The sequence below is a fragment of the Exophiala oligosperma genome (assembly GCF_000835515.1).
Source record: "Exophiala oligosperma strain CBS 72588 unplaced genomic scaffold supercont1.5, whole genome shotgun sequence".
Classification (NCBI taxonomy): Eukaryota; Fungi; Ascomycota; class Eurotiomycetes; order Chaetothyriales; family Herpotrichiellaceae; genus Exophiala; species Exophiala oligosperma.
The window spans coordinates 604,417-617,001 of NW_015622822.1; the positions used below are offsets into that span (position 1 = coordinate 604,417).

At 52.5% G+C, this 12,585-nt stretch overlaps 7 protein-coding genes across 8 annotated transcripts; 3 read left to right on the forward strand and 4 right to left on the reverse strand.

The window, feature by feature from the left end:
• Positions 1-114: 114 nt before the first annotated feature.
• Positions 115-1,646, reverse strand: PV06_05598 (uncharacterized protein). Its single transcript, XM_016406620.1, has one exon. It carries the CDS (start codon positions 1,548-1,550, stop codon positions 195-197), a length of 1,356 nt encoding a protein of 451 aa, XP_016262224.1. The 5' UTR covers positions 1,551-1,646; the 3' UTR covers positions 115-194.
• Positions 1,647-2,323: 677 nt separating this feature from the next.
• Positions 2,324-4,393, forward strand: PV06_05599 (uncharacterized protein). Its single transcript, XM_016406621.1, has 5 exons — positions 2,324-2,648; positions 2,734-2,930; positions 3,005-3,114; positions 3,195-3,343; positions 3,515-4,393. Exons 1-5 carry the CDS (start codon positions 2,349-2,351, stop codon positions 4,241-4,243), a joined length of 1,485 nt encoding a protein of 494 aa, XP_016262225.1. The 5' UTR covers positions 2,324-2,348; the 3' UTR covers positions 4,244-4,393.
• Positions 4,394-4,655: 262 nt separating this feature from the next.
• On the reverse strand, positions 4,656-5,738 carry PV06_05600 (uncharacterized protein; the record flags this gene model as incomplete). The annotated part of the gene is made up of 1 exon (XM_016406622.1): positions 4,656-5,738. The coding sequence occupies one exon, from the start codon at positions 5,736-5,738 to the stop codon at positions 4,656-4,658; it is 1,083 nt and encodes a 360-aa protein (XP_016262226.1).
• Positions 5,739-6,141: 403 nt separating this feature from the next.
• Positions 6,142-6,679, reverse strand: PV06_05601 (uncharacterized protein; the record flags this gene model as incomplete). Its single annotated transcript, XM_016406623.1, has 2 exons — positions 6,142-6,417; positions 6,479-6,679. 2 exons carry the CDS (start codon positions 6,677-6,679, stop codon positions 6,142-6,144), a joined length of 477 nt encoding a protein of 158 aa, XP_016262227.1.
• A 312-nt stretch (positions 6,680-6,991) lies between these two features.
• PV06_05602 (diphthamide biosynthesis protein 2) lies at positions 6,992-10,690 on the forward strand. Its single transcript, XM_016406624.1, has one exon. The coding sequence runs from the start codon at positions 7,047-7,049 to the stop codon at positions 8,766-8,768; it is 1,722 nt and encodes a 573-aa protein (XP_016262228.1). The 5' UTR covers positions 6,992-7,046; the 3' UTR covers positions 8,769-10,690.
• On the reverse strand, positions 8,806-12,273 carry PV06_05603. Of its 2 annotated transcripts, XM_016406626.1 has the most exons (3): positions 10,641-12,273; positions 9,853-10,574; positions 8,806-9,760 (listed from the first exon to the last, which is right to left on the reverse strand). In XM_016406626.1, the coding sequence occupies exons 2-3, from the start codon at positions 10,341-10,343 to the stop codon at positions 8,827-8,829; spliced, it is 1,425 nt and encodes a 474-aa protein (XP_016262230.1). In that variant the 5' UTR covers positions 10,344-10,574; positions 10,641-12,273; the 3' UTR covers positions 8,806-8,826. The 2 variants fall into 2 exon arrangements, with proteins under 2 accessions (XP_016262230.1, XP_016262229.1); XM_016406625.1 differs by having other exon boundaries at positions 9,853-12,273.
• Positions 11,049-12,083, forward strand: PV06_05604 (uncharacterized protein; the record flags this gene model as incomplete). The annotated part of the gene is made up of 1 exon (XM_016406627.1): positions 11,049-12,083. The coding sequence occupies exon 1, from the start codon at positions 11,127-11,129 to the stop codon at positions 12,081-12,083; it is 957 nt and encodes a 318-aa protein (XP_016262231.1). The 5' UTR covers positions 11,049-11,126.
• Positions 12,274-12,585: the final 312 nt, after the last annotated feature.

A 12,585-nucleotide genomic window follows, 5' to 3' on the forward strand; every position in this document is an offset into this window, starting at 1 on the left:
ACACTCCATTGGGAAAACCAACGAGTCACGCGAAATCTGGACGAAGTAGTTCGTATAGCTACGACAAGTGATATACTGACAAAGACACCAGAGAGCTTTTACACAAGAGGATGGCTGGTTGGCATGTATGTACAAAACCCTGGGTATCATTATTCACAACACAGCATTATTGCCCTTCCCGTCAGACTCCATTATCACAGCGAGAAATCAAGTGCTTTTCCACCAGACTTGTCCTTGCCTTTACCTCGCTTTCGCTTTTTCCGTTTACCTTTGGGATGAGATTCTTCATCGCTACTGTCTCCCATGTCGGAGTCGTCCCCATCTGTACCGTCTTCGTCGTCATCAGAGGACAGATCATGTTTGGTGCCTGCGGCCCTACCTCCCCCGGGAAGGCCCTTCGCTTCAGTCCATACCTTCACCGTCTGTCCACCTCCGCTGAGCATTCTCCCTTCGATGTCGAAGCCGAGGGCAACAACGCCATCGATATCGTCATGTTTGATGTCCAATTCATTCAAAACGCCATTACGGCCGATCCGCAGGAAGCGGACTCGACCGTCCTCCAGTCCTGCAGCCACAAGCTTCTCGTTCATCTTGAGTTTGCCCTTTCCGTAGCCAAATGGTACTTCGGTCAGGCTTTCAACACCGAGGCCACTTCGGTCCACGACAATCCGCTCATCGAGATCATCCCAGACACCTTTCTCCCAAAGGCTAACCACGCCATCGCCCTGACCGACAAGAATCTTCTCACCGACACTTGTACCACCTTTCTTCAAGCCTTGAATGAGCGTAACACTGGTAAGTTCGATCTCTTGGTCTTCGCTCGTAGCGATCGTACCCTTTCGGAGATCCGTTACCGCAAGGGTCGAACCTCCTACAGTCACCCACTGTTTTGGGAACCCGCTCGTGCTGGTCTCACTGGCGGGCAGAGGTACCAGGGCGTTGACGTGTTCTCCCCCATGTGGTTCCCATATTTGACTCGCCTTTGCCACGATTTCTCTTCCACCCTGCCGTAAGTCTTGCAGGTATAGCTTGCCCGAGTCCGTCCCAAGAAGGAGAGTCTGTGGTGTCAAGGCATGAAGAACCGACGGCTCGTCCAGTTCCGGCAGACCGCGAACCTCTGGTATTGCTATCTTCCCGACGACTTTACCAGTCTCTGTTACGAAGGACTTGACCAACCCATCGGTTCCTGCAGAGTAGCACATCTCGCCATCATGACTGAACGTCAGACATCGACATGAGCCCTTGTGTCTTTTTGTACTCCAGACGGTATCTATTGCGCCAAGTCCACTTTCTGAAGCACTCGCCGAAGACGATCTGCGCAGCGACGAGGATATCGGGGTTGAACCATGGCCATTTACGGGATTTGTAGTGTTGGGTGTAGGTTCGGAACTGTCTTGAGAGGCGCTCTCAATCACATCTGAGTCGGAGGGAAGTTTGTACGCTTGGACATGTCCTGAGGACAAGCCAACCGCGAAAATAGGTTCTGAAGGATGAATGACCTGAGCGAAGAGGTCCGATTGAAGAGGCAAGGTGCAGATCGTGTCGAACATGACGAATAAAGGTGAGGATCACCTCATGATAGATCGTAGGTTTGGACTATCTACTGTAGGTCGTCAGTCAATCAACAGTTGAAGCTTGAACCTTCAATTCTTTGTGTATTGGAGATTGTCGCGTGGGTGAAAAAAATTGGAGATGTTAGGCGGGCAAATGGGGGGCTTGAGCTGCCAAGAATGGGTGCCACAGGCCACAGCTTTTAAGTATAAGCTTAACTAGAGGAGCCTCCATCGACGTCCCTGAAATGGATTTTTTTATTGGTTGTGATGACGGAGTGTGGCCCAAATCGGTGAGCCTTGAGCACCCGATTTAGGTCTCCTACTCCGTGAGCAGGACCCCCGATCACTTACCATGTCTTCAATCCCCCAATGATAGATATATTGTACTGTACATGTTCATCACCAGCGACAGGAACAAGATGTCTTAAGACGTAATCGTTTCTGAGGACGTTCTCCGTTGCCGGATGATCCATTCGCCGTGGATTCAAGTCAAGGTAACACTGCAGACTACGTACGTTTCATCCGATCTCACACGATCTTGTCTCTTCTGGAGCAACTAGTTACTTAGGCGACAGTGGCACCTACGAGTACTCGTTCTTGTCCGCTTACGACGAGCTGGTCGCCTGAGGCACTCTCAGCCAAAACAGAAAACAAATCTCTAACACCTCCATACAGCACTGCACCACCGAGCACAGAGTACGAAGTACCAGCACAGAATATGTTTTGGATGATTGATCACTTTACATCCTGATTTCGACAACCACCCATCCCTCTCTGCATACGGGATTGTCAGCCATGACTTCACCAGAGATTGTCGAAGATGGAGCGATCGATCCTCGAATCGACGAGACTACAGCATTACTCGCCGCTCCATCCACAGCCTCACCTACACAAGGGCAGGCGGAGAACGGCACAATCAACAATAATAAAGATGTCGACGAGGACAAACCCTTACCCAAGGAACAGATCTTCTTCCTCTGCGTTGCGAGGGTCGTCGAGCCCATCGCCTTTTTCAGTATCTTTCCCTTCATCAATCAGATGATTCGCGATACTGGAGTTGCCGAACAAGACGTCGGGTTTTACAGTGGCTTGATTGTAAGGCCCTGCCTCTCTTTCTGCTCTCTTACTGTTGTCTCGATGTCTCTCAAATCCCAAACTAATACATGTCTCTACGCTTTAGGAATCATTATTCTCTTTGACGCAAATGTTTTGCATGATCCCTTGGGGTCGAGCGTCCGACTACTTTGGACGCAAGCCCATCCTGGTCTCGTCGCTGGCGGGCGTCTCTTTCGCAACAGCAATCTTTGGTTTCGCCGGGACTATCTGGGCCATGATCTTGATCCGGTGCTTCGAGGGACTTTTCGCGGGAACCATTGTGTGAGTGCTCCTTATGTAACTCACTGTGTAGGATTCTTGCCAGCCAAAGACTAATACGAGAGCTTCAATTGCAGGACGATCCGAACCATGATCAGCGAAAACAGCACGGCCAAAACCCAAGCTCGTGCATTCTCCTTCTTTGCATTCTCGGGCAACTTGGGAATCTTCCTGGGCCCTATTATAGGTACGTCCTTGACATACTGAGTAGTGTCGAACTCGTTTTGAGATATGAGATCAAGAACTGACATGATCATGGTCATCAAGGCGGTGCTCTGGCAAAACCTGCCACCGTCTTCCCGTCCATTTTTGGCCGTATACAATTCTTCCACGACTTCCCGTATGCCCTGCCCACCATTGTGACCGGTGGGATCGGTGTCATTGCTACCATCACGAGTGGGATTTTTATCAAAGAGGTACGTCTTCGCTCTCGGCCATTACACTTTGCGTTCTCTCCACGGTCGACCCTGGCACCATGCACATGTTCCCCAAGCACAATCTCCCAATCTTCTCTTCCTTCTCTCATGTTGCCATCGACAATCTCAGAAATAAAGCTTAACCCTCTAATTCGGTTGTGTTGATTTCAGACGCTCGTCCGCCATCCCAAATCCTCGTCCGACAAGTCCAAGGAGATGTCGACCCTCGAACTCCTCCGGTCCCCCAACGTGCCCATGACGCTCTACCTCTACGCGCACATCATGGTGCTGGCCTTCTCCTACACGGCCATCATCCCCGTCTTCTTCTTCACGCCCGTCCACCTGGGCGGGTTCGGGTTCTCGCCGCTCCGGATCAGCATCTTCATGATGATCGGCGGCCTCTCGCAGTCCCTGTACCTCCTGATCGTGTTCCCCTGGCTCCAGGCGCGCGTCGGCACCGCGGGCGTCATGCGCCTCTGCGCCCACGCCTACCCCTTCTTCTTCGCCTTCCTGCCCGTGTGCAACGTGTTCCTGCGCAGGGGCATGACGGCGGCCTTCTGGGCCGTCGCGCCGGCCGCGCTGGTGGTGGGCAGCGGCGTCGCCATGAGTTTCACCGCCATCCAACTCGTGTTGAACGACGTGAGCCCGAGTCCGGCCGTGCTGGGCACCTTGAACGCCGTCTCGCTCACCCTGGTCAGCGGCATAAGGGCCTTCAGTCCCGCCTTGTTCTCGAGTCTGTTCGCCACCAGCGTCGGGAGCGGCGTCCTCGACGGGCATCTCATCTGGGTCCTCATGATCGCGTTGGCCCTCGGGTTCGCGGTTGTCAGCCACTGGACGCCGGAGCCGGACAAGGAGGTCAAGAACGGCGCGGAAAACGGGGAGGAAGAACAGCAACAATAAGCCAGTAAAAGATGCATATAATTATTTTCGATTCGATTGCACGGGTATATATATATATATAGTGGGTATGGGTATAACCGTGGCGAGGCCAACGGTACGACAGAGGAAAAGGGAAAAAGGGGCGACTCTGGTACCCGGCTTACTTCGAGATATTACTTTCAAAAATACCACAGTGTGTCTAGGTAGGGTCAAGCACGCGTAGGATTGATAGAAGACAGGCATAAGGAAAGAGAACAATCAAAAGGGTGTTGCGGGTATTCGCCATGGCATACATACAACTTTTCAAAAGCGTGAAACTCTGTCTAGGTACACATCCACCTGTATTCATCTTGCGATGTGGAGTATCAAGCATATACATGTGTTCCATATAAAACCTGTACAGTTCTTCGTCTTAACACTGTCCCTGTCTGACTTATAAATTGGCACGTGCTGGCTCACCAGCCCACGCTCTTCGGATGAGTTCACGAATGGGCTCCTTCTCAACGCTTCTCGGGTTGGGGTATTGATTGCTCACGGCAATCTCGGCGGCCTTGTCGACATCTTCCTCCTTCATACCATAATCCTTCAAGGCACGCTTGACCTTGAGTTTCTCGAGGAGGATGTTGAGACCTTTGGTGGCATCGCCTTCGCTACCGGGTAGGACAGAGGCTAATCTCTCCATGGCGTCTGGGATGGCTGGCGCATTGTATGACAGCGCATGTGGCAGGACGATCGTATGGGTCTCTGCGTGAGGGAGATTGAAAGAACCACCGAGAGTGTGGCAGAGTTTATGGTGCAGAGCCATTGACGAGGACCCGAGACAGACACCGCAGAGCCAGGCGCCGTACTGTGCCTTCTCGCGTGCTGGTTGGGATTGAGGGTTCTGGATGATTTCGGGGAGAGATTCGGCGAGAGCCTTTGTGCCTTCGAGTGCCAATAGCGAGATAATTGGGTTCTTGTTCTTCGCGTACAATGCTTCGACGGCATGGGCGATGGCATTGACTCCCGATGTGGCGCTGAGTCCGACTGGGAGAGTCATGGTCAAGTTGACGTCGTAGATGACTGTCCCGGGTAGGATTTTGGGATCTGACCGCGTGGTTTTGCGCCCATCTTGGGTCTCTCCCAGGATCGGGGTCATCTCACTTCCTGCGTATGTGGTGGGGATGCAAATGTGAGGCAGACCAGTTCTTATTGAGATCGCCTTGCCCAGACCGATTGTAGAACCTCCTCCTATTGACACGACGCAGTCTGCAGACTTGGATTTGAGGAAAGTCATGGCTTCTTCGGTGATGTGGGAGGGCGTGTGCATGGTGGCATTAGTGTAGGTGCCTGCTGGCTCGATGGATCCGGACTTGAGGATCTTTGCGAGGTCTTCTGCTTGACTGACTTGCTGGGGCGTGGAGAGGAGAAGAGGTGACTTGAGGCCGAGCCGCTTTACTTCGTCAGGGAGTTTGTTGATACTGCCAGGTCCGAAGACTACTCGGCCTGGGTTGGCGTTGTACTCGAATGGGTCCATTGTCGTCTTGTTAGGTTGGCTTATGCAGCGAGGATTGCTCGAGTAGTTGAAAAAGGGATGTGGGAGAAGAGAGACAAGAAGTGCGGCGGGTGCGAATATGGAAAGGAAGAGACGAAGATTGTTGGCGGCGGTGGTGGTATGAGTAGAGGGTATTTAGGACCCCGCACAGTGCATCATCGGATGAGGGTTTCTTGCCCGCGCTGCTAAAGTCCAGGCGCCGTGGGGCTCAAGGCACCGGCAAAGACACCTAGAGTCATTGCCTGTGCTCTCACCATGACCCCAGCATTTATCCGAAGCCTGGAGCATTCCGAGAAGACTTCGAGCATGGGGCTGACAAAGCTGGGTCTAGCTTCGTTTCGTTTCCGCACTCAACCTGTAGAATCCTATTCCACACATGATTCTTTTATTGAAAAGAAAAGCCTGGCCAGAGATACAAGACAATCGCAAGGGCCCAGGTACCGGCCAGGATCTGAAATGCTTGTATCATCCTATTCGAGGCGGTAATGCCTTCGTTGTAGTCGTGGATGAAGGGGACTTTGGCCTTGTTCTTCCAGAATTCCGCCATATGTCGATACGCCAGGGCAATACCGACTGCATTCAAGACACTCAGAAACAATGGGAACTTTCTACCTCCTGTGCCGATAGCAAGAATGATAGACGAGACCACAGAGGAGATCGTCTGGTGGTTAAGTCAGTACATGGGATACAGAAATGAGAGGTGGGCAAAGGGGCCAGCGTACCGCCACAGCTCCGCTCGTTTGTGTCGTTCTAGTCTTGTGCAATTGATTAGCCGCCGTTGTCGAATACTGCGCTGCTCGTTCAGTTTGCTCTTCTCTTTGCTTGAGATTGTAGATGGCCATGGCAGAAAATAAACCAGTGTAGGCGCCGACACAGGTTTGAACTGCGTGGTACATGGAAAAGATGATTGCAGTTGCCGTCATCTTGACTTTTTATACCGAGATTGTAGGTTCGAGAATCGAGACTCCAAAGGTAAGTACTGAGGGCTCCCAGCAGCTAAAGACCAATTTTTTGAAAGGACAAGTAGTTGAGATGAATCCGATGCACACCGAAGAGATTGAAGCTCATCTTCGTCATCTCATGGCCAGCCAGGCTTCTTCTAGGTACGAGTAGCGGGCCAATGAAACGTGATCTCAGACCGCTGACTAAAATTCAACGCCAAGCGGTGGCCAGTCTTCAAGTATCGTCGAGTGGCATGCGACCAAAATTTTGCGTCGTGAGATACTCTGCTGGAACTTCAGGGCGAGATCAACAGGTATATTGGGTTTTGACCCTGTAGGCTCCTCAGACATGGCAGAAGAACTCACTGCTCCCCCAGTGCTCTCGACACCGGACACGTACATCCTGAACGAAGGCATCCCAGAGGCTGTGCGAAACAATGCCTCAGAAAGTCTGTCTGATGAGGAAGTCAATGTCAGATATGAAATCGACAGAACGATCCAAGAAATTCGCGGCAGGAAATGGCGACGAGTAGCTTTGCAATTCCCCGATCATATGCTTCCACACTCTGCTCGGGTCTACCAACTCCTCTCGCGGGGATTGCAAGCACCAGCACCGGCACCGACAGGGAACATCGCCACGGAGCGCCCCGAGCCACTCGAGACTGATATGGGAAGTTTGAGTGTCCACGAGCACAACGGGCCCGTGAAATTGACTATCCTCGGCGACACCTCATACGGATCTTGCTGTGTGGATGAGATCGCGGCCGAGCACGTCGATGCTGACGCTGTCGTTCACTACGGCCGAGCCTGCCTTTCGCCAACAGCAAGGCTACCAGTTCTGCACATCTACACCACCATGCCCCTGGACTACGACGACGTCGTGGCCAAATTTCAACAATCCTACCCAGATCCGAACACAAAGGTCATTTTGACCGCAGACGTACCCTATTCGGCGCATGTATCTCCATTGACCCAGAAACTACAAGCCTCAGGCTACTTGGACGTCTTCGCGGCTTCCATCGTCCACGACCCGTCATCTGCTATACCCAATAGAACACTTCCTCCGGCCGTGTCGGAAGACCAAACACGATTATCCGAATGGAGTCTCTTCCACATATCCGATCCGCCGACCTCTCTTTTGCTCACGCTGACATCTCGCCTGTCTCATGTGGGGATCTATAGCACCCAAGGCTCTGGGTCCAACAACAACGCCACCACCACAGCATCAACAACTCTAGAAAACTCTACTCGCCTTCTCCTCCGCCGTCGATACGCCCTGATCACTTCCCTGACAACGGTACCGATTTGGGGCATCTTGATCAACACCTTGAGCGTCAAGAACTACTTGAACATGTTGACACACATCCAACGACAAATCGCCGCTGCTGGAAAGAGATCCTACCTCTTCGTCGTGGGCAAACTCAACTCTGCCAAGATTGCCAACTTTTCTGAAATAGGTGGATGGGTGGTGATCGGATGTTGGGAGAGCTCCCTCGTCGACAGTAAAGACTTTTACAGACCAATCATCACCCCGTTCGAATTAGACTTGGCTCTCCAACCCGATGACAAACGCGTGTGGACGGGCGAGTGGAGGGCCGACTTTGATTCCGTTCTCGAGGATGCCGCGAGGCGTGAAGTAGCGGAGGATCAATCTGAAGAGCCAGCGGACGACCAGCATGGAGATGTCGGGATCTCGTCCGACGGTTCTGAATCAGAATCTGAGCCTCCCGAGTTCGATTTTCGAACAGGTCGGTACGTATCTCGATCTAGGCCTATGCACAAGACGACGGCGACCCGACGCTCGGTGGCTTCGTCATCCGCTGCTGCTAATGGTGGTGCACCTTCGACGGCGCTGACGAAGCGATCAAAAGGCGACGTCATCTCGGCCAACGGCATTGTCTCCCCTGCCGCCGAATACCTGAAGGAGAAGCGAGGCTGGACGGGTTTGGGGAGTGATTTCGTAATCAAATACGAGGAAGACGGAGACGAAGCTGTGGAAGGTGGTCTCGTTGAAGAAGGTCGAACGGGGATCGCGCGCGGCTACACGGTCGGAGAGTCGACTCGAACGTGAATTAGTTTTGCGTGAAAAGGAAAAAAATGATAATGTGCACTGAGGAAGATTCGATATTTCAAGGTACGAGCAGTCTCGCCAGGTGCACTATGTCCTCTGTATCCTCAAGTTTCCAGCACGACTCGATGACAGCCTTGGTCTTTTGAGCGCCAATGACAGGAGCTGCCTGGTCAGAGAACTTCTTCTCGAGCTGTTCGATGGTCATTGGTCGCGCCACAGACCCTGTCGCATGTTCAACGTGGAACGACTTCTCTGCCAGTCCCGCGCCTTGAGCCGGTTTATACTTGAACGTCAAGTACGCCTCGTCGTCCCTCACCTTGTCGTCCGTCGTGACATTGATCTTGTCTCTTACTGCTCTGACCGTCGCGTCTTGAGCGGCCACTTCGTCCGAGAACTCGGCTGGGCCGGCCGCTCCGTGAACCAGGCCTACCGCGCAACCGTGGTACAAGGAAAAGATGGTCTGGAGTTGGGTCTGGGGATGTCTGACTGAACATAACCGTACGCATTGCGGGTTAACCACGGCCTCGATCGATGCCAGCTTCATATGGAACGGTTCTTTCCCGCCTGCTGCGACGGCGTCTTGGGAAAAGTACCGATGTGCCTCTAGACAACCGTCGATGAGCGGGTGGATTACAATACCACACGGGTACGGCTTGAATGTGTTCTCGAGGATCTGCCATGATTTGCCCCCTTCCTCGGCAAGGGCCGACACTCGACTTTCATCCACAGTCGTCGAAACCAGTTTGAGCCACGATTCGATCGGTCTCGTACAGCTCCCGAACCCTTGGGCCGCCAATCTCGCTGCGAGGATTCCGTTCTGCGCTCCTCGGCCCATGTGTAACGTCTTGCTGTCTACACCGAACATTGCGCGCAGACCCCCTGCCATGGTCGAGGCATGACCCAGGGCTGCAGCGAATTGCGCCGAATCGAGCTTCATTGCTTTTGAGATGGCAGCCGCCGCTGCAAAGTGTCCAGTTGTACCTGTGATGTGCCTGTTTGAGAAGGGGGGTTTTTCGGTCAGCTATAATGGATCTACGCACAACCATTTTATCCGTGCGAAGGAGCGACGACGGCTTGTACTCACCAACCATCTTTATAATGACTGGGCCCTAAAGCGTTGCCCACGGCGCACTGCGTCTCCAAGCCGGCGACGAATGCTAGGATAAAGTCTTTGCCTGACATGGGATGCATTTCAGCCCACGACAAGAGCGCGGCGAGGGGTGTCCCCGAAGGATGAATGACGGTGCGTAGATGGGTGTCGTCGTAATCCGCGGTCGTTATGGAGATGCCGTTGACCATGACCGCGGTGTCGAAACTGGTTCGTTCACGGTGACCTAGTATCGTGCATTCTTCGTTTGTTTGGGTGGTGGTATTGGACGACAAAAGTGCCTTGATCGCTTTGGTCGCAGGTGAGGCGTGGCATGAGCCCAAGCCGCATCCGAGGGCGTTCAGAACGGACCGTTTCGCCTGCTCGATGACCTCTCGTGGCAGTTGATCATAATTCAGTCGTGCCAGGAAGTCGGCCAACTTGAAAGTGTGGTCTACGCTGTCCATGGTTTTTGTTTTGTTGTCCATGGGTCGACTTCTCAACTAAATTTCCCGACGCAAACTTACCGCAGAACTTTTTCCATCGAGACCCTAAATGCGAAATATATTCGAATAAACGGAGACGACACCCACACGTATGTTTTCTGATTTATGGGTGTAAAAAGTACCAGAGGTCGACAGCTGCCACCACTTCCATTTCGGACAACCTCCACTTTCCCCAATCGTGAGAAGTGGATTTGGAGGTACGGAGTAGTTACACTACAATATCCCGAACGAGTTGCGCTGTCAGAGGACTCTTTTGAAATGGGGGTTGATATTTCGTACCAATGTCGAAGGTATTTTATGTGTTGAGATATCGAATTATATAATAAAAGGTGCCATTTTAAAAAATCTTCCAATGAGGTGTTCACTGGCAAGATCCTCCTTCATGACTCGTTGTGTACTTCTTATACCCCACGAGGCTTTTGATGTCATGCTTTCTCGGGTATGAATTCCCGCGAGGCTCATTGATCCTTGTCTCCTCACGGTGAGTAGTTACTATCTTGAATAGATTGGGTCGATCGTCGAGCTATGAACTCATGTCTGGGTCTTGGGAACGTGGAAAGACCGTTGTAATACAGAATGGCTGATGTCACCCATGTCCATCGTACTCGTAGACGGATCCAACAAATGCTCGTTGAGGTCGCGATTCTCGCAGTTGTTTCTTCGCCTGTCTATACCGCAACAACCTCCACGACTTACCGTCTAATCCTCTAGTTGAATCTTTGTAAAGATACAGAAAAAAAACATCAACTTCTCAAGACCAAACAAATGGCTTCAAAGGCGGTCAGCAATCTCATCTCTACAGCCGCTCGACCGACCTCCCGCATCCAACTCGCACGGAGCCACCGTCTTCTGTCGTCGGGTCCGATACAAAACCAAGCACAAACCCTTCTTCAGGACAAAGAGAATGGCTTTGGGTTCATCCGTCACAATCCTCGCACACCGAAGCCACGGACGAGAGGCGTGACCGAGATTCGGGGCCCGTACTACTCTGCCTACGGCAAGCGTCACTTGCAAGACGTGCTCGAGACGATGGGGTACCACATTGACGGCCTCAAGTTCGCCGGCGGAAGTTTCTCCATGATGCCCGAGCACGCCGTGCGTGAACTGGTCGACCTCGCACATCAACACGAAGTCTATGTGAGCACGGGTGGGTGGATGGAACACATCTTGACCCAGCCCGACGCCCAGACGGCCGTCGACAGGTACCTGAAAAAGTCCAAGGACGTCGGCTTCGACGTGATCGAACTGTCTTCGGGGTTCCTGTCGTTCCCACCGGACGACTGGTTGCGGCTCGTGGACAAAGTCCACGGCATGGGCCTCAAGGCGAAGCCGGAGCTGGGCATTCAGTTCGGAGCCGGCGGTGACACGGCGGCGGAGGATCTGGAAGCCACCGGCACCTCAGACCCCGGCAAAGTGATCAACCTGGGCAAGAAGTTCATCGAAGCGGGCGTCGAACGCATGATGATCGAGAGCGAGGGCATCACCGAGAACGTCAAGAGCTGGCGGACGGACGTCATCCAAGCCATCCTTCGAGATCTGCCACAGGAAAAGGTCATGTTCGAGGCCGCCGACCCTCCCGTCTTCAATTGGTATGTTCGCGAGTTTGGCATCGATGTCAATTTGTTCGTGGATCATTCTCAGATCGTGCAGTTGACCTGCCTGCGGAGCGGAATCTGGGGCATGGCCGATACCTTTGGGAAGATTGTTAGCTATCGCGATTGAGCGGTAATGACAGTATCTCGTGATATGAATGGGATTGATCAATCATGCCTGCCGAGACGTTGTTTAGTCACCCAGGTAGTGAATAAATTATGAAATGAATCCTTCCTGTTATAGTCAGCGCTTCGTTTTACCTTATACGAACGAGGTCCGCGTCATCAGTTGCTAAGCCCTGTGACACTGCATTGAATTTTTGCCCGGAAGAGTAAATGCGGCTGATGCGGGATTCTTTGAGTGCTGAGAAGATTGTTGGACGGATGCAACCCAAGACGGTTGTTTACCATGCATAGGTATTGCAGGTGCCTAGGTTAATAAAGTAAAAACTGTACTCTGTAAGATGACAGAGGAATCCAGGAAATTATGCAGAGCCTTGTGCATTTCTGGAGGGTCTGGACGGAGTACGTAGACACACCACCAGGCTGTGTACTGCAAGAGTATGTACAGCAGGTGGCCAAAGGGTCCCTCTAACTCGTAATCTCCGTTAACCATTCTCTATTGCTACAGG

What these genes read in the sequence shown, in the direction of transcription:
- PV06_05603 (XM_016406626.1), bottom strand. Translation starts at nt 10,343, where the DNA reads ATGGACAACAAAACAAAAACCATGGACAGCGTAGACCACACTTTCAAG. An exon ending in AGTCATTATAAAGATGGTTG is followed by an intron (nt 9,761 to 9,852) that starts GTGAGTACAAGC and finishes CTTCTCAAACAG; the next exon opens with GCACATCACAGGTACAACTG.
- PV06_05599 (XM_016406621.1), top strand. Translation starts at nt 2,349, where the DNA reads ATGACTTCACCAGAGATTGTCGAAGATGGAGCGATCGATCCTCGAATC. An exon ending in GGTTTTACAGTGGCTTGATT is followed by an intron (nt 2,649 to 2,733) that starts GTAAGGCCCTGC and finishes TCTACGCTTTAG; the next exon opens with GAATCATTATTCTCTTTGAC. An exon ending in GTGGGATTTTTATCAAAGAG is followed by an intron (nt 3,344 to 3,514) that starts GTACGTCTTCGC and finishes TGTTGATTTCAG; the next exon opens with ACGCTCGTCCGCCATCCCAA.
- PV06_05598 (XM_016406620.1), bottom strand. Translation starts at nt 1,550, where the DNA reads ATGTTCGACACGATCTGCACCTTGCCTCTTCAATCGGACCTCTTCGCT.
- PV06_05602 (XM_016406624.1), top strand. Translation starts at nt 7,047, where the DNA reads ATGGCAGAAGAACTCACTGCTCCCCCAGTGCTCTCGACACCGGACACG.